The sequence below is a fragment of the Electrophorus electricus genome, chromosome 14 (assembly GCF_013358815.1).
Source record: "Electrophorus electricus isolate fEleEle1 chromosome 14, fEleEle1.pri, whole genome shotgun sequence".
Taxonomy (NCBI): domain Eukaryota; kingdom Metazoa; phylum Chordata; class Actinopteri; order Gymnotiformes; family Gymnotidae; genus Electrophorus; species Electrophorus electricus.
In genome coordinates this window covers 2,392,979-2,412,229 of record NC_049548.1, presented here as the reverse complement: position 1 = coordinate 2,412,229, position 19,251 = coordinate 2,392,979, and the positions used below count along the sequence as shown (strand labels likewise).

At 39.6% G+C, this 19,251-nt stretch overlaps 2 protein-coding genes and 2 non-coding genes across 5 annotated transcripts in view; 3 read left to right on the top strand and 1 right to left on the bottom strand.

The window, feature by feature from the left end:
- LOC113591432 (E3 ubiquitin-protein ligase rnf213-alpha-like) overlaps positions 1–11,416 on the bottom strand; it is a 34,409-nt gene extending 22,993 nt beyond the window's left edge. For both annotated transcript variants that reach the window (XM_035533291.1, XM_035533292.1), the window contains exons 1-19: positions 11,305–11,416; positions 10,814–10,917; positions 7,198–8,100; positions 6,877–7,109; positions 6,581–6,742; positions 6,024–6,235; positions 5,304–5,590; positions 4,960–5,204; positions 4,623–4,835; positions 4,235–4,427; positions 2,967–3,022; positions 2,692–2,845; positions 2,142–2,291; positions 1,950–2,048; positions 1,684–1,806; positions 1,398–1,587; positions 1,131–1,304; positions 884–1,036; positions 52–695 (exon numbers count right to left, since the gene is read on the bottom strand). In XM_035533291.1, coding sequence (XP_035389184.1) covers positions 52–695; positions 884–1,036; positions 1,131–1,304; positions 1,398–1,587; positions 1,684–1,806; positions 1,950–2,048; positions 2,142–2,291; positions 2,692–2,845; positions 2,967–3,022; positions 4,235–4,427; positions 4,623–4,835; positions 4,960–5,204; positions 5,304–5,590; positions 6,024–6,235; positions 6,581–6,742; positions 6,877–7,109; positions 7,198–8,100; positions 10,814–10,917; positions 11,305–11,395 — 4,386 coding nt within the window. In that variant the 5' untranslated portion in view covers positions 11,396–11,416. The remainder of the gene's footprint in view (positions 1–51; positions 696–883; positions 1,037–1,130; positions 1,305–1,397; positions 1,588–1,683; positions 1,807–1,949; positions 2,049–2,141; positions 2,292–2,691; positions 2,846–2,966; positions 3,023–4,234; positions 4,428–4,622; positions 4,836–4,959; positions 5,205–5,303; positions 5,591–6,023; positions 6,236–6,580; positions 6,743–6,876; positions 7,110–7,197; positions 8,101–10,813; positions 10,918–11,304) is intronic.
- Positions 11,417–16,062: 4,646 nt separating this feature from the next.
- On the top strand, positions 16,063–18,589 carry si:ch1073-357b18.4 (uncharacterized protein LOC797129 homolog). Its single transcript, XM_026999661.2, has 4 exons — positions 16,063–16,522; positions 16,754–16,816; positions 16,966–17,282; positions 17,425–18,589. The coding sequence occupies exons 1-4, from the start codon at positions 16,372–16,374 to the stop codon at positions 18,046–18,048; spliced, it is 1,155 nt and encodes a 384-aa protein (XP_026855462.2). The 5' UTR covers positions 16,063–16,371; the 3' UTR covers positions 18,049–18,589.
- Positions 18,590–18,662, top strand: trnar-ucg. Its single transcript has one exon. It is a non-coding gene; the product is annotated as a tRNA-Arg (tRNA).
- Positions 18,663–18,827: 165 nt separating this feature from the next.
- Positions 18,828–18,899, top strand: trnam-cau. Its single transcript has one exon. It is a non-coding gene; the product is annotated as a tRNA-Met (tRNA).
- Positions 18,900–19,251: the final 352 nt, after the last annotated feature.

The window sequence follows — 19,251 nt, the reverse complement described above, 5'->3', positions numbered from 1 at the left end:
TATAGACACAATGCACATTTTCAAAAATATACATTTGTTGTGATGACTCACAGCATGAAGCAGTCTATCTAGAATTTGGAAATTTCCCATAGGACACAGCACTTTCATGACGTCCACGATCACTTGGGCTGATTCTACTGCAAGATGAAGGTCATGGTACTGCTGGATCTGCTGGATTCTTCTTTTAATCCATCGCTTATCATCCTTTGGATTGATTTTGCACATAATCTCCAGATCTTTTCTAAAATCAGTGTATTTGCCCATGTAGGCCTTGAAGGCACTGTCGACCTCCTGGAATGTGATAGTGCCGCTCTTCAACCTGGTGTAGATGGTTTCATATTGAACGTAGCAAGGCTCAAATACTTCTGTATAGATGAACTCTAATGTGCATTGCTCCATATTTCTCCTTAGCTTTGGTTCAGGATCATCATCATCATAATCATCATCATTATCATTATCACCAATGTTTGAGAGTTTTTGGGCTTGGTTCTCCCAACACATAGCAAAAATATAGCTTTCTTGCAAATCATGCAGACTTTTTGCCATTTTTCTGGTGATGTCACAAAGGTTGAAATATGTGACCATTCCTGTCACTTCTGATGAACTCTGGTCAAACTGATGAACTTCCATGAAATCATCTAGAAGCATGTCCTCTACAGTGTTTTGCTGGGTATTTTCAAGGTCCTTGGTATCAACTGCATAGTTGATTACTTAATTAGTAATTAGTTAAAATTTCCACAAAAATAATTACATTCTCACAAGTTAATGGATTCCTTAATCATTATTAATTATCATAATATTTAACAATTATCATTATATTTTACACACGTCCAGATGTACATATCTAATTAAAGCAAGGATAATGTGAAAGTAAATAGCATACCGTTGATGTACTTTTGGAGTGTGTGGCACACGCGGAGTAGGCATGCCACCATCTCTTTTTCATGGTAGATCTTCTCAACTTCCTCTTTCCTTCTTCTAAGAAGCGTTTTCACAGCCCTGTGGTCTTTACACCGGCCATCATCACAGAGTCCATCTGCAGGGTGTAGACTACACGCTCATATCCCACCATGTGAACATGTGCATATAGTGAGAACAGGTGTTGCTGTTCAGCTGGTCTGTGCGATTACCAATCTTTAGAAGCTCAAAGAACGCATCTTCTCCCTCCAGGATATGATTCAGCATTTTTATTGTAATATTTCCTTGGAAGAACTTTTCTGCAACACAGCTAAACACAGAACTGGCCACAGCCATTTTCTCTCTGGCATTGTCCGAGAGTTGATCGATCAGTCTCCCATTTGCACCTGTGGGAAACAAAACCTACAGTGTTACATAAAACATCAAAACATAAGTTAAATCAGAACACTAGCATCATGCAGAATTCTAGACATTCCCACCTTGCAACTGAAAGATTCTGGTTGCTGTACGCCATGTAAGAAGGTGTTTCACTACTAGCTCATCTCCATCTAGGTATTTTCCGTCTTCAGTCTTTGGCCAAGCTTTGAGTACAATTGTGGATACCAGCAATCCAAATTTACTTAAGTCATGGCTCTTAAGTTTTTCAAATAAATCACTCTCTGAGCCTCCCTGGTTAGTCAAAGCAAGAATGAAAGCTATCAGATATGTAAAAGTTTATTTTGATACATACTAGTAGGTAAATCATTTTCTAAAAAGATTAAGTACCTGGCAAATAGAACTCACAGCCTCCAAAGCACATTTTTCAAGGCAGGAGGATAATACTGGAAACTTAACTGCAATGTTCTCTACCTTGTTGCAGTAAATCTCAATCTGAAATGTTGGCTTTTCCTAAGAACAATACAAGAGAAACACTGCAAGATAGTGGAAATGGAGTACAGTGGCCTCAGATATTTTCTGTAATTCATCTGCAATTATTTTACACTGTATATTTAATAAAAAGCCTGAAGACAGCCACAGTACATATTCCTTACCTGTTTCAGTTTTCCCTCAAACTGATTTAAAAATTCTTGTCTCCATGTTGCACAGAACTCCTTGTCAGCAAAGGTCAGTGATAGCAACTGGCTCCATACCTAAATATTGTTTTTTTTTGCAAGGTACATTAACTATACATCACATTTGTAAACACTTGAAAATTCAGTATAAACACGGAATAAACTGCCTACCTCCATCTCAAAAGTATTAGAGAACGTGGTGTAGCTGTGTGTACTGCTCAATAGACGATTGGAGAAAGTCTTTCGAAGCCATTCTCTTACGATTCTTATCATCCTATAGAACCCCTCTGTGCTCCTGTTTCTCTGGGCCTCAGTTGATTCCTTTGAAATAATAATTTGTAAAGCATTTAAAATAGATCAAGGCTGGTATAAGTACTACATATTCTGAAACATGGAGCAATCAAAGATAGGAAGGTATCATCTCTCGTTCAGCATGTTGTTCAGGCAATGGTAAGTGGGAGTTTCCCAAGCAAGTTGGGCAGAATCCAACTCACAGTTGGGAAAAGGAAACGGGAGCTGCCACCTTCCTCATATTATTACAACATAAGCCACTATATTTGGGAAGTCAAGACTAGTTGGCAACCAATAGCTCAGCAGCTGAAAACAAGTGGTTTGCTTGAGGCTGCTTCAACTAGAAAGTCCACTAGCAGTAGGGCAAAGAAAAAAGGTCAAGCTTATGAAAAACAGATGTAAATGAATGTAAAATGTAAAAAAAGTCTACCTGTTCACAAGTAGAACCAATAATCAGACTGAGGAGTTTTAGGTACTCCATAGGAACTTCATAATGACATGGCTCTTTAAAACGGGTACAGATTGAAACCAATACAGTGATAGCCGTTTTCAGGCAGAGTTCATCATATTGACAATCTTTAAACCTAAAAAAAATATTAAAATGAGATTAGTTGGTATGTCATTTTGATTTCCAGCACACTGCAATGGAATTTGGGAAGTGTATTTCAAATCAACTTGTAGAATCAGAGAAACACTGGAGCATACCTGTATTTTTCACCTTCTGTTTTACAGATGAGATGTGAAAGCAACATTTTCAGATTCTATGAGATAAAAAATAAAAAATACATAAACTATTAAAATCTATTTTTCCTTATTTTGGAGATATATATATATATATATATATATATATATATATATATATACACACACACACACACACACACACACACACACACACACACACACACACACACACACAGCCTGGCCAAAAAGGTCACCACCTGAATTTAACTAAGCAAATAGGTAAGAGCCTCTCATTGGATAATTACTGTATGGGTGATTATGTTTCAACTGGCAACAAGTTATTTAAACCTAACTGATGCAGTGACTAGCTTCTCATTTGTTAAACAACCATGTCAAAAGTCCTGTGGTTGTGGAAAAGATGTTAATGTTTCAGAAGGGTCAAATTGGCATGCATCAAGCAGAGAAAACATCTAAGGAAACTGAAACTAAAATCGTGTTAAGAACTGTCCAACACATTATTACAAAGTGGAAGGACAGTGGGGAAACATCATCTTCGAGGAAGGAATGTGGTCGGAAAAAAATCTTGAATAATCGTGATCGGCGATCACTTAAACGTGTGGTGAAATCAAATCGTAGAAAAACAGTAGAACTCAGGGATATGTTTAATAGTGAAAGTAAGAGCATTTCCACATGCACATTGTGAAGGGAACTCAAGGGATTGGGACTAAACAGCTGTGCAGTCTTAAGAAAATCACTTATTCAGATTGTGAAAGAGTGGTTCAGGGAGCATGAGACATCATTTTCACACATGGATTGGCCACCAGATTCCAGACCTGAACCCCACTGAGAATCTTTGGGATGTGCTGGAGAAGACTTGTGCAGTGGTCCAAATCTCCCATCATCAATACAAGATGTTTGGGAAAAATTAATGCAACTCTGGACAGAAATAAACATTTGCAGAAACTTGTGGAAACGTTGCCACAGTGAATGCGTGCTGTAATCAAAGCTAAAGGTGATCCAACGAAATATTAAGAGTGTGTGACCTATTTTTTTGGCCAGGCAGTGTGTGTGTGTGTCATTCATTTTATATATATATATATATATATATATATATATATATATATATATATATATATATATATATATATATATATATATATATAAATAATTCATTTCATTTATAATAATGCAATTTAACACACAATATTCCAATGCTTTTGACATCAATTTCATTATTTAAAAGCTATGTTAAAATTACTCTGTTCTGTGAGTTGTAGATCAAGGTTCACCTCTTTGGAAATATATAGCATGTTGATGTCAAGACTCTTGCTAATCATGAAAAGGACATCCAACGTATCCACAGAAAACATACATGTGAATTCCAACAAGTTATTGAGGCCCAACACACGCATCCATGAGCGTGCAAGCAGTTGATCGACATGAAGCAAGTGTTTACAGCTTTCCATTACTTTCATTAATGCCCTGTAAAAAACAAAAAAGTGTATAGACTTTCATTTGCTTAACTCAGGAAATTATGTTTTACATGGTAACTTCTTTAAAAAAACAACAACTTTTAATCATATTATTCAGATAAATGTGATTAAATCAGTTTCGATATTTAGAGGTCAACAGAAAGTGTATCATATATTTATGGATTAACAAATCAAATATATTTGCCTTGTGTGTTGGGAGTCTGTAACATGGACATCAGGAATCCTGAACCTTTTAAGTCCTGCCCAAACATCAAATTCTTGTCCAATGGCAAGTGAGTTTGGCTCAAATGGCTTGCTGTCTCCCTCCAATAAATGCAACAGTGGAATTATAAGGATCCAGGTGGTTGTTTTCTGGTTAATTGCAGTCTCGCAAAACTTTCTGACTGCATCTGCAACACTGGGAAGTTAAAAACAGTTTAAGTGCAATAACAATAATAAACCATGCAACAAGTATTACAGATCCAGATAAACTGAGCATACCCACTACAGCTGATAAATCCCCTGAAGCTATTCTGCCCTACCGTTCTTCTTGTAGAGGCTGGAAGAACTCATCCCAGTAAAAACGAAATCTTTCCTTTGACAGTTCAGGAAGACACAGCATCCAGCCAATTTTAGAATTCACATCTGCTCCCATCATGAGATCATATTTGTTAGAAACCAGCAGAAAGGTAATGGCTGCTTTTAGTGGATCTGTCTTCAAGCTATGCCTGTCTGTCTGCTGGAGATACAGCTTCCAGTGCATGAATGATTTGAATAGTTTTTTCACCTAAAATGGAGACATTGAATAGAGGGGATTAACATTACCAGTGAATTTGAGAACCCAATATATAGTATACAAATATGAGATTTTTGTAGAAGCCTATACCTCTTCTTTACCATACTGCAGATTTTGCCATGGTTTTGCTTTGTCTTCATATACATAAGGATTTGAATAAGTTGTGAAAAACTGCTGGAGCTGAGAAAAGAAGTTTCTCAGGTTTATCTTATTCCACTCATGGAGGATATCAAAGATGGTTTCTAGCATCTCATTTCCCGCTATAATTCTTCCTTTCACCAAATCAGGCTTTATGTTTGTAAACCAGCTTTTAAATTTCTCCTTCATGCCATCTGGTGGCCTTGCACATATTATGTCATCATACTGGTGCCATTCACCTGGATGCACAAACATTAGGCTGATCAGTAAAAAACAAACAAACAAAACAAATCTAAAACTAAAAACTAAATGGAATTAAATTGTGTCATTTGTACCCTGTTTGTGTTGTCTTGTAGAAAAATAGTTTAAAAAAAGAAAAACAGTTTGCTGGTTTGATTTCTAACATTTTGCACATTCGGTACACTGACATCACTCCTGGCCTTTGGCTTACATTAACATAATTCTAGCTAGCTATATGTCAAAAAGCAAACAGGCACAATCAGTAAATTACAGAATAAATCAGTGCAAAATAATGGCTTTCATTTGTTTTAAATAGGACACTCACTTCATTAGGAATACATATTTAAAAGGTGACAAAACAGAAAACCATGTTTTAAAACAAAACCTTGGTCATTTCTAAGGAATTTCTCAGAATGAGAACTGTTTCACTACCTTCCTGTGTCAGAAGAGTCCCTTTAATGAAAAGACATCGGTTAACAATGTGTTTGGCCTCTTCTGTGTAGATGTGCTCATACTCAGTGTGAAGTGAGTTTTTGTTTTTGCCTTCTTTGTTAACAACATATTTGTAAGGAATAAACTTCCCAACATTCTTTTTGGTTGTCTGCAATTTCCCATGAACAATAAAACCATTTTGTCCCAAGTCTCTGTGGAGGCAAGCAGTTTATTTTTAACACAGCATAAGTTAGAAGGGAGAAAATATTATTTCTATAAAACAACAATAATAAAATACAAACTTTTTAAGTCTACTCAGTGTACTAGCAAATAGTAAAACGAGGATGGCTTGTGTGCTGTCTCTAATACATGAGCCATGTGAACAGACTCATCACTCTGTACCAGTGTCCAACAGTTTGTAGCAAAATGTAAGATAGGAATACAGAATTTTGAATTACTTAAATATCTATCTATCTAAATATTTCTTTTTTGCTCATACAAGTTTTCAGAAACACATGCAGATTGCCTTCACAACTTCACGGTTCTGAACATCTCACCTTGTGATTTCCATTGTCAAAATATCCTTATTCCAGTTTTCTGCTAAACTTCCTGATCTTATAGTAACAAAGTCTTTTGATGGGTCCAGTTTAAAGTCTTTCGATAAGATGGCATGGAAGATAACAGTTATGTCTTTGGGTTCCTCCTGAGGGTTCGATGTGCTAAAATATTGGAAAATGAAACTCAGAATATTTGTAACAGCAATTAGACAAATGAATAATTGTTTTATTTTTAAACATTCTGTCCTTAAACAGTCGAAAGGAAGCAGGAGCGCTGTACTATATAGTGTCTTTACCTTTCTTTTTTTTTCTTTGATGACACTTGTTGAAAAGCTGCATCATCATTTTGGTCTGAAGGCATTCTTTTCCCCTCAGATAAAGGCTTCTCTCTGCATAAGGCATGTTTAACACTCTCTGTTCCTCTATTACTCTGTACAGCATTTGTTTGCTTGTTTTCCACTTTGGACTCTTTAAGGTGGGTTTGCTGTTTACTCTGAATGTTATCTGTTTTGGATTTTGGAACTTCTCTCTATGGTTGGAGAAACAAACAGAAAGCAAACACAAATATGGACATAAGCTAGACATAACCACAAGGAATACATATATAGCAATCTTACCTCAGTAGGGTATGGTCCAAACACTTTCTTGTTAGAGTCATTTTTATTTTTTGAGGTTTCCCCTTGTCCGGTGGTACACTGCAAGGTGTGCGGTTTCTCTGTTCCCTGTTCAGAGGTCTGACTATTGAAACGCCGTGGTGGAATAGAAGATTCTTGGTTTAGATTTGCAGACTGTGCTTTGTCAAGGTCCTCGTAGGGCTGATCAGGCACTTTTGTGGTCCCGTTATCTGTTGGAGGCATGGAGCCTAATGCAGGGCCCTGCATCTGACTGGTAATCATCTCTTTTACTGCTTCTTTTGAATGAGACTGTAACTTAAATCCATTTTGATCTTTTATCAGCAATGGAACAGGAGAGTCAAGCATGGCACTCTGTACAGACTGCATGTCATTATTCTGTTTGGAAGGTGATGGACTGGGAGTTAGAGAATCTGGGTTAAGACATGACATAGCCTCTGGTTCTGAGGAGCAACTGTGCACTTCCTTCTCACACTCTTCAGAGGGTTTGCTGGACGCTTCAGAAGCAGAGAGCGGTACTGGAGATGACTGGCTAGAATGCTCACTTTCCAGACCTATGATCTCGCCAGACATGTCCTTAGACTCATTTCTCGGCAGTACTTGAATACTTGGTAGACCCATAGAGGCAGTTGATGGAGAGTGGACAGAGGTTGTATCCTGGACAAGGACGTGAGTAGAGGATGAAGACTGAGTGTTTTGCGAAGATGTACATACAGACTTGGCAATATTTTCTTCTGTTGCAGTTGGAGAAGACAGACTGTTGCCATTTGGTGGTACATGTTGAACCACCACAGAGCTCCCATTCCCAGTTGTTGTCTCAGTGGCATTATCACCTTCGTGCAGGTGAGTGTTGTCCAGTGATGAGCTAAGGCACGGATCTGAGATTACCTAAGAAAAAAAGAGTGTCCTTCCATCAATGAAACAGTCAGAAATTGTTTTCTACTCTAAACAAAAATGTTAATAAAAAGGTCTTCAGGTCTGGACATTGAATCCAATTTCCCGTCCTGGATTTTGTAATTACTGGTAGTTAATTAAACAGTTATTGCAATTGATTGTCCACTTTGTCATTACACCTGACTTCTAGATAAAGGAGCAGTGGCAAATCCATGGAACCTGGAGCTTGAGGTCTGTAGATTGAATATCCACACTGTATCACGTAAACGTGCTTGTGTTTCCTCTATTCTTCCCTCCACTTCCTCTCTCTTCTCGCACTGACTCTGTCTTGCTCTGTTTATTTGGCTTGTTTATTGTGTTTAGCTTTTTCATTCTGGCTAGCATTTGCTAACTCTGTTAATTCTTTGTCTAGATTTCTCCATTACCCTTGAAATGAGAACAGGTTAGACTGTGCATGCGCCTAGATTTTTCATCTCGTAGGCACGTGTTAACTGTCTATGCACATTAGGCTAGAGAGCAAATCCCACCCCCTGTAATTTTGGGTAGTTTAGCCTAATGTATTTTTTTCTGTATTTAAAGATTAGTCTATTTTCTTAATGTACAGATTAGGATAGCTTCCATCTTCTCTCTCCAAGGTCAGTGTCAAGTCTGCAGACTCCAGCCTGCTTCCCAAAGACTGCATTCCCCATAATCCGTCTGTGCAATCCCAATCCCTAGTCTATTGATTTCACCTGTGTCCAGTTTTCCCTAATGTGTCTCTGTATTTAAACCCCCCTGTTTGTAACTTTCTTTGTAAAGTCTTGCTCTGCTTTGTCCTAGCATGCTCATTACTGGTTTTATTAAACCTAGTTATCTCCACCTGCAACTGACTCCTCTTCTGCCTACCGAACCTGACAAACTCCATCAATATTCCTCACTTTGTCTGTTTGCATGCCTGGCTTGTATATCTATATGTAAATTTGGATATTTGTGTAACACATCACTTGCCATTGCCAGTATATCCTGTTGGGCAATTTGTCTCTTACCTACTAGTCTTTGTTACTGCTCCTGCTCACCCTAGACAACAATCTCTTTAGTGGGACCATAACAACCAGCAATTACAAAATCCATGATCAGATTTTGGATTTGAGGTGCAGAGCATTTAACCTCTGTAAACCTTTGCTTCTGATGTGACCATCCCTGAAATTCAGATGCTTACTCAATCTCTCTCTTTCAGTTTTTATATTTATTCTTATGTTGCATGAATTTTCTACACTAAATATGAGGAGTGCCAGTTGTAGGCAACGGAACACAATTGTTGCCCTATTTCCTTAGAAGCAACTTTGCCCAGCAAAACACACCATTAAATTGGAAACAGTCCTGCAGAGCCAAGGATGAAAACAAAACGTGATATCGTGCCAATGCATTGGCAAAATTGACAGGACACCAACGCTGCTGCTTTTAAACACATCAACACTGTAGGTATAAAATATGCCTGTGAGTATAATGCATGTTGCCAATTCACATTTATACTCTCAGATGACCCTCTCCCCACCACTGTCATGCTGCCTCCCAGTCCTGCTGCTCCAAACTCAACTTCCCACAATTCTTTGGTCAGTCAGGTGGAACTCGTTTCACCGGAATCCACCAATCCAGGAACGCCCCTGCGATCCTCATCGATTGGGTACTAATCTCTATCACCTGTGCCCCATTGTCACTATGTATACAAGATTGTTTAGTTCCCTTCATCATTGCGAGGCGTTGCCTCTTTTACGTAAGCGGTTTCTGTAGTTTGTTAGCGCTCTGTTTTGTTTTCTGGATCATGCCTTTTTGGATTTGCTCCTGTATACTGTTGTATTATAACTTCCTACTTGATTAGTCTGGAAATCTCCTTTAGTGCCCTATTTTCCGTGTTTGACCACTGTCTGTTCTATGATCACGTCTTTGACTTTCCCACACTTCAGTCAAGTTTTACTGTCGGCTTTTAAAAGCGGGCTCGGAGTGGTAAATTGACTGGCTGCCTGCATTTGTTGTTTTCTTTCACATTAAGTATTGTAAAAATAAAGTGCTTTACTGCTTGAAATGGACACCTAATGTAATATCAGATAGAAGGATGTGCTGCAGCATATTATGCATTGTGAAGTATATAGCACCTATTATATTATCGTTATGTTTACGCTGTTGCATTACGTTCTGAGTTGTTCCTACTGTGACTCCGTTGTTTTCATTGGGCAATGCATTACGTGCGTCACGTGTTATCTAATGGAGGACTATATTACCATGCTTTGTGGATATCCATAACCATCATCGTTTTCTATACGTCAATCTGATTAAAAGTAAGATAATCAGTGATTGCCCTACAGTAACGGCCCTTATAGAGGGCATTTCGCCAGAGAATGCCGCGAGTTGATCGTCTTTGGATGGCCTGTGGTTAAATGCAAAATGGATCAATAAACCTACGGCTGGTTAACTGTCTCCGAGCCCTGCTCTCTGAGCGGAGCCTCCCGCGTCCAACGCACACTAGGGCGGCACACACTAGAGTACCGACGCCTTTTTTCTTGGGTAGGGCGTTTGTATAAAGGTACCCGCGCTCCTGGCCGATACAGCCACCGCATAATCCGAGGAACTCGTAGTAAACATCGTGAAATAACTACTCGATATATGAGCCTGAAGTGTTAAGTCAGTTTCTCTAGCCAATGTTTTAGATATTTATTTAAAAATACTTAACCTTTTTCTTAACACTGCCTCCTTGCAACTCGGGGGACGTTTCAGACGGTGTGTCGCTGCTGGAGGGTGGAACTATTGGCGTTTGCTCTCTTTGGGACTTTCCGGCTGCGAAGAAAACAATTCAGCAAAGCAAAGGCGATTAAATTGAGGAACAGCATCAGCTAAGCCTGTTAAAAGCGGTGTTTTCCCCCTTTTCGTTTTAGCCCATAGTTATCACTATACACCCAAAGGAAATCTACATGGTTTTATATAGACAGTAAAAATGTCGTTGTTTTCCATAGGCGGCTACTTCTGATAATCCTAGAAACATCGTAGACGTGACAAAGTTCACAATGGAGTAGACGTAGAGCCTGAGCCAATGTTACGTCGAACAAAGGGGGGAAAATACAATGACATTATATCTACACTAAATCCTCTTGAGGACTCATGGAGGAAGCACTGCCATTAGAACTATGCCCTGACCTTACAATAATAATCAATATATGCACTCACCTGAATCACCCAATTGTACGGGCAGTCTCTGTCCACACTCCGGGCAGAATTTGAAGCACGCCTTCAGACTGCAACCACACTGGCATTTCATACTGAGATGAAAAAATAAGATTAATCTTAAATAAGATTAAAGTTTTACTAAAATCTAACCATACGCCTATCCCGTGGCGAATATTTCAAACATTGATATCGCGATCATTATCGCGACACATTTACACACTATTAATAAAAGAAAACGTTCAAATAGAGGCAGTTGCGCGTCAGAGGCGATGTGATCCACCAGCGAGACGAGAACATCACCAGCACTTCTGATACGGCTCCTAACGTCGGCTTCTGCGTAACTCTGTAAGTTTCGTTTTCCATGTAGCCTATAAGATTGCTTTCATTTTCTTCCTCATGTATCACGCAGTGTCCTAGCAAATATTGCGATTTGACGAATCAACACTGCAAATGGCTCAGAGGAGAAGCTTTCATGGTATTTATTTCTTACGTCTGCAGATTAATTTCCGATCTTAACCTGAACATCCAAACGTCGTAAAAAGACCAGAAGACGCAGGTGAACATTGCTGAAAAGGATCGATACATGAAACTTCAGGTTTTCATTCCAACCACAGAAGGCCATACCTGATCCTGATACAGTTTATCAGTTGTTTGAAAACTGAGAGCAGCTGATTGTGTCCAGGTGTCCTACTGCTTGGTTAGAATGAAAACACGCAGCCATACTATGTGGGTAACCTCTAGCCCTGCTGTATCGGAGGTGAATACCATCGGGATTTCAGCGGTCTTCCCCGCCATCACATCTAAATCTGATTACATGGTGAATTCAATGAGGTGTTTCAAAAGGACGTCCCATTTGTGTAGGACTCTGGACATTCAGGAGATGGATTTTCTCTCTCTCTCTGTGTAACAATAAAATCTTTAATGCTCTTTCAATTCCTCTTGACACAGAAACCCATGCAGGCTCAGATCTTCCTTTTTATGTACTGCTGTAATTTTCCACACTGCAGTTTTAATAATATATGGTCCACTAATACTGTCCAGTTACTAAACATTCTGGGTTTTTTGATGACATGAAAATGTTCTTTTCTTTGGTACAATTGCTAGAAAGGGGAACTGTATTAATATGCTAGCATATATGAGAATATGCTAATATTGATTTGATTCCAGTAATGTGTTGTTTGTACAGTTGCTTCCTGCTGTTCTTAAGTGAACACGTTTACATCCTCATTCTACAGCCTATTTATTCATTTAGAAACATTAATAATGTGCAGAGAGCTTCAAGGCTACTGTGCAGAGTAAGGTGGATTATCCCTGTAATAAGAACATAAGTGGAACATAAAATAAACTTATCAGTTTAGGGGAGGGCAAATGACATCTTTTTTTAATGAAAATCTGCTGGGATATAATGGTGTCAAGTCTCAATTTGCATAATGACTGAATAATGAATATTTTTAATATAATGGTCATAACTTCAAAGAGCCTGCCAACTCTATTTTTTCAGGGGCCATTAAAAAGTTGATCCTTAAGATGATTTGAGAGCTATAAAGCATATTCTTGATGCAAGATCTGAAAAGACCCCATAGATACTGCAGATATTCTCTTAAGACTGTCTGAACTTGTCTTAACTCTAAACTGCTTCACCTCTGACTCCAAGTACTGCTCACAAATGAGAGGCATTAGTGTGGGTGCTAAAATGGGATCATCCTATGCAAACCACTTTTTTAACAATATGCTGGACTTGTACCCTTAGTATTTCTGAGATACACTAGTGACAATTTTGTACTGCTACATGCACATTTGAAGAAGTCCAACTGTTTATTTCTTCCTACTCCAAATACCACCAAGTTCAATTAAATATATTTGAACTGTAGCATGTCCTGGCATGAGGAATTTTTTTTTTCGATGTTTCAGTTAAGTCTGAAAATTCTGGTTTAAATACAACCGCTGTTATAAATCTACAGATTCTCATTATTTACATTACAAATCTTCAAATCTTGCCAAAACTCCATCCCTTACTCATGGCTATTTTAAGCACATTCACAATGAGAATGAAGACTTCCTCCAAAAAATGTGTGAATATTTCCATAACTATGGATTTCCTAATAAAGTCATATATGGTGACTTTCCTCGAGTTTTACCTGTTCAGGGAAAGTTGAATTGACCTTTAAACAAATCTGCTGTTAAGAAAACAAGAATTCCTTTGGTGCTCAGTTTTCATCCTACAAATAAAACAGTGGCAACATTATACTTAAACACTTAAAAGGGCAGAAGAAAAAATAATTTGTTGATAAAACATGTAGGACATGTTACAAACACAATCTGGTTAAGCCTTACTTAAAAACAAGACATAAAATTCACTTCGGTTTGCATTTTTTCATACATTTCTCACATATTTTCACATATCTGTGACTTTTGAAAAATATATTCTTTTATTATTCCAAAATCAGAATTGACCTGAAAGTCTAATAACAAAGTGATAACAGATTCAAAGTAGAGAAAAGAGGAGATATATGTAAATGACCATGCAACAGCCATGCAGGAGTGTTGCAAATCTGTGCCTATAGGCTCACCTTTCTGCTTCATGGATTCCTGCTCCCTTCCTTCTCCAAAACGTGTGTTGACTGCACCTTATTTAACCTTTTAACCCAAATTCCCTTACTTATATAATGCATTCTGAAGTTTATTAAATAATTTAATAAAATTTATGAATTCATATTCAGAAAGCCCTACACAAGAAAAAGTCAGCAAGCTCAGAGGAATTAACTACATGCAGATATTTTCACTAATCTCATGAGCCATCAGAAAATCTTTTTTAAAAAACTACCTACCTAGCTTGAGTCTGAATATGGATAATATGCTCTACTTATCTATTGACAGCTACTGTTGAACTTAAATAGCCAACACTGAATATAGGCCTTTTAATTTGACTTCAAGCTATAAAATGCTGTAAAAATATGTGTATATAATTAAAATTAGCTATATTGGCTTAAGTTTAAGATATGTAGCTATAGATGTTGCCAATCACTTCAAATCGAGATGAGAAATACTGTCATAACTTTTACAATTACTTTTATGGTTTGCACTCTCTTCGTCTCCTACTGCGATTTTGTCTTAAACCGAATCCTTTTTTTAAGAGTTAAATGAACAAAAATGTATTTTTTAAATAAATAAAATGTATTAAAGGTTGTTATCACTTATCCACAGAATACAACATTCTGCACTTGTGCACCACCAATGTTTGATGTACACAAAAGATGAAAACGTGGACATCCTCCTCATCCGATATGTAGGGTAGGCCACGCGGGAATAAAGCGCACCACAGACTTCACTCAGGAATAAAGCGCACCACAGACTTCATAAAGCGCACCACAGACTTCACTCAGGAATAAAGCGCACCACAGACTTCACTCAGGAATAAAGCGCACCACAGACTTCACTCAGGAATAAAGCGCACCACAGACTTCACTCAGGAATAAAGCGCACCACAGACTTCACTCAGGAATAAAGCGCACCACAGACTTCACTCAGGAATAAAGCACACCACAGATTTCACTCAGGAATAAAGCGCACCACAGACTTCACTCAGGAATAAAGCGCACCACAGACTTCACTCAGGAATAAAGCGCACCACAGACTTTACTCAGGAATAAAGCGCACCACAGACTTCACTCAGGAATAAAGCGCACCACAGACTTCACTCAGGAATAAAGCGCACCACAGACTTCACTCAGAAATAAAGCACACCACAGACTTCACTCAGGAATAAAGCGCACCACAGACTTCACTCAGGAATAAAGCGCACCACAGACTTTACTCAGGAATAAAGCGCACCACAGACTTCACTCAGGAATAAAGCGCACCACAGACTTCATAAAGCGCACCACAGACTTAACTCAGGAATAAAGCGCACCACAGACTTCACTCAGGAATAAAGCGCACCACAGACTTCACTCAGGAATAAAGCGCACCACAGACTTTACTCAGGAATAAAGCGCACCACAGATTTCACTCAGGAATAAAGCGCACCACAGACTTCACTCAGGAATAAAGCGCACCACAGACTTCACTCAGAAATAAAGCGCACCACAGACTTCACTCAGGAATAAAGCGCACCACAGACTTCACTCAGGAATAAAGCGCACCACAGACTTCACTCAGGAATAAAGCGCACCACAGACTTCACTCAGGAATAAAGCGCACCACAGACTTCATAAAGCGCACCACAGACTTCACTCAGGAATAAAGCGCACCACAGACTTCACTCAGGAATAAAGCGCACCACAGACTTCACTCAGGAATAAAGCGCACCACAGATTTCACTCAGGAATAAAGCGCACCACAGACTTCACTCAGGAATAAAGCGCACCACAGACTTCACTCAGGAATAAAGCGCACCACAGACTTCACTCAGGAATAAAGCGCACCACAGATTTCACTCAGGAATAAAGCGCACCACAGACTTCACTCAGGAATAAAGCGCACCACAGACTTCACTCAGGAATAAAGCGCACCACAGACTTCACTCAGGAATAAAGCGCACCACAGACTTCATAAAGCGCACCACAGACTTCACTCAGGAATAAAGCGCACCACAGACTTCACTCAGGAATAAAGCGCACCACAGACTTCGCCTTTACCTTTGGCTCTATACAATAGCTGACGTCTGCGCAATGCATCTGCAAAGGCGCAGGGCCTGCGTGCTACGCAACCAAGAATCCACCAATCACGTCGCAGATGTACGCAGTGAAGTTGCGCAGTTACATCGTGAGGAGTGCAGCCATTATTCTTTGGATCTCAATTAACTACACGTCCGAGACACGGCAAAAAATGGTATAACGCCGTCTCTTATTAACCTGTAACATCTAGAACTAATTTATAGGGTTTTATATGAAAGTATAGGATTTATAGTTGTGATTTATAGCAAAGTAAAATTATCCCCGAATACTATAGCTTAAGCGCGTCTGCTTGTGTGTAGTTGTTATCCCACCATTTCACGGAACTAACTGGCTCTTAACGCGTTAGTAAAATTGCTTAAACGCATAATTTGAGCCCCAGTGTAGCTTAATCATGGACGCATCGCTAAAGATTGAGTCGTCTTCAAGTGTTATACCATCCTGCGATGATACCCCAGCTATAAATGACTCGACTGCAAGCATTTCTTCTGTACTAGCGGCTCATCAGGTCGAGCAAGCAAAGGACCCGACAACTCTTTTACTTTGTGAGTGAACTGAAGTAAATAACTAGCTATAGAGTAGATATTGAGGTAGTAAATTGCAGTGAAGTACACAAGGTTTTCAGAGAAACAGGACCTCTGGCTAAAACATACTGTTTCTCTGGAAACCTTGTGTACGTAAAAAAAAAGTTTATATATATATAAAATTTGAAATAATCATCACCCTATGAGATCTTAGATTAAACCTTAAATGTTTGGTTTTCTCATGAATTACAGACCCCATCAGCATAAACAGTGCTGTACCACTGTCACCAGTATTTAGAGACAAGGTCCCCCATGGTGAGAGTGTTGTCTGTTATTTTCTATTATTGATTCTACATAATGCCAGAACAATTCACTACCACATGCAATGTATATTCTTGTTAAGTCGAGTGTTATGAGGCCACGGAAGCACTGAAACATTTGTCTCTGATGTAAACCTTCCACAGTTGGTGGCAGGGAAGAAGTGAGGAAACCCGTTGGGGCTCGGGGCTACAGCGAAGCAGTGTCCACCTCTTCTGAGTTCACCCACCGTGCCATTGTGCATCTGATTGAAGCCATGCACCGATGCTGGGACGTGTACGGTTCCCGTGAGCGCTCCCGTCTCTTCCAGAGTGTTCAGAGTGAGCTGGAGAACCTTGGCCACTCGCTGCCCGTGGAGAAGATCCGACGCAAGTGGAACAACCTTATTGTCACATACAAGAGAGTGAAAGAGCGCAGCAGGTTGGGCGGAGGCCAGGCCAAGACTTCATGGGAGTATTTTGAGGTGTGTGATAATTAGCAGATACATTACATTCAGGATATGATCATGATGATTTTTAATATGATAATGTTGCATCTTCTGTCAGGCAAACCTTGTAGGATCTCTTTTTGATCTTTGTCCTTTTTCTGCGCTTAACACATGACAGATGATGGACAAAGTGTTAGGAAAGACGAAGGTTGATCAACGAGGTCCTGCTTCAGCTACCCTTGTCGGTTTTGCAACCACAGCCAAGGCAGCGGTGAGGTCAGAGGAGAGGCAGCCGCACACGGCCGTGTCAGTAGCTGCAGTCACCACTCCCTGTCTGCTCCCCAACAGCCTCTTCACCACACCTTCCCAGATTCCCACACTGGTCACCTCCCCGGTGCTGTGTAGTGTGCCCCCGAAGCCAAGCACGAGTCCCACTTGCAGCAGTGATAACCCCTTGCCCTCTGCTTCTTCAAAGCCAGCTTCCAGGGTCCTGCGCCAGCCTCTGAAACGGAGGCTGCGGCATCTACAGCTCAGCTCTGTGGCCTCTCGCATTGCTGCCCAGCAGCAGGGGCAGGCAGGGGAACGCACCGCCCTGCTCCGGAACTTCCTCACCTCTCAGGAAGAGCGCGTGCACCTGGAGGAGCAGCGACAGCGCAAGAAGGAGGCACGCGAGCGGCGCCAGGAAAGGACGCTCGGCAGTATGGCTGAAGCGCTGGGAAGAATGTCAACAGCGTTGGAGTTAATCTCATCCAAACAAGACACCATCATTGCATTACTTCAGAGACTGGCTGATAAGTACTGAGAGGATGCTTTTGTTGTTGCTGTTGTGGTTGTGCTTTTTTTTTTGACTGGAATTCTGCCAGTGTATGTTGTTTTTGCATTTATTTTTGATTACATGCAGAAGTGGAAATAATGCTTAAAGATATAGGCCTGTAGTAGAACTGCTTTCTTCAGAGAAAGTTCTAAATTGAAGTGGACCAGGTCATCTGTGAAGTAAAAAGGAAAAAGTAAGTCCCTAATAGTAAGTAAAAGAATAACCTTGCTAATGTTCATATTTAGTTTTTTTTTTGTTTGGTTTTTTTTGCCGCAGTGCTGTGAATAAAATAAAAAAAAAAAGCCAACTTGAAGTGTGTAAAACGCTGTAGCGTTAGTTAGTACGCTGTGGTATGCGAAAGGACATTCACGAGCGTATGTGGCTAACTAGCTAGCTCGCTTTACTTTCAAACATGCCACTTATTCTAATGCAGTTGTATATTAGTGTAGATGCACTTTCTTTAACTGTACTTTAGAATATGTACTGTATTTCGAATATGTACAATATGTGTTCATTGTGCTTGTACATTGACCGCGTGGCCTAATGGATAAGGCGTCTGACTTCGGATCAGAAGATTGAGGGTTCGAGTCCCTTCGTGGTCGTTGTTTTTTTTTAAGTCTTTTCTCTTTGGCCATGGTTACGAGGTCTTATGAATGAACTCCAGCTCTCTCGTTTTGCGATCCTCAATATGACGTGCGATGAAATATTTAAGAATAAGCAGCATATATTGTGTATTATCAGATTCAATAGATCAAACATTTCATCATAGCAGAGTGGCGCAGCGGAAGCGTGCTGGGCCCATAACCCAGAGGTCGATGGATCGAAACCATCCTCTGCTATTTTTATCACTGCTAGTGAACGTGTACAGTTATTGACGCAATTAAACGACGCGTAAAAAAAGTCCTTTTGATGCATGCTTGGCGTGACCAGGTTCTAACCTGGTTCTCATATATATATGTGTGTGTGTGTGTGTGTGTGTGTGTGTGTGTGTGTGATTATATTATCTCAGATACAGGGCACTTGCAATTATGAATTATTAATCAGATGAGCAAAAATCAGAACTGAATAATGAAGCTTGTAATGTGAACAAAGCCGTTGAAGAGTGCCATCCAGACTATTATGTGGACCCCTTAAACATCCTAAATTAAATACACTATTCTTCTATGTTACTTCTGTGTTTTGTGCAACTCC

Excerpts from the sequence above, each read along its gene's own strand:
- si:ch1073-357b18.4 (XM_026999661.2), top strand. The coding sequence starts at position 16,372 with ATGGACGCATCGCTAAAGATTGAGTCGTCTTCAAGTGTTATACCATCC. Across the intron at positions 16,523-16,753 it reads CCCGACAACTCTTTTACTTT|ACCCCATCAGCATAAACAGT; the intron begins GTGAGTGAACTG and ends CATGAATTACAG. Across the intron at positions 16,817-16,965 it reads TAGAGACAAGGTCCCCCATG|TTGGTGGCAGGGAAGAAGTG; the intron begins GTGAGAGTGTTG and ends AACCTTCCACAG.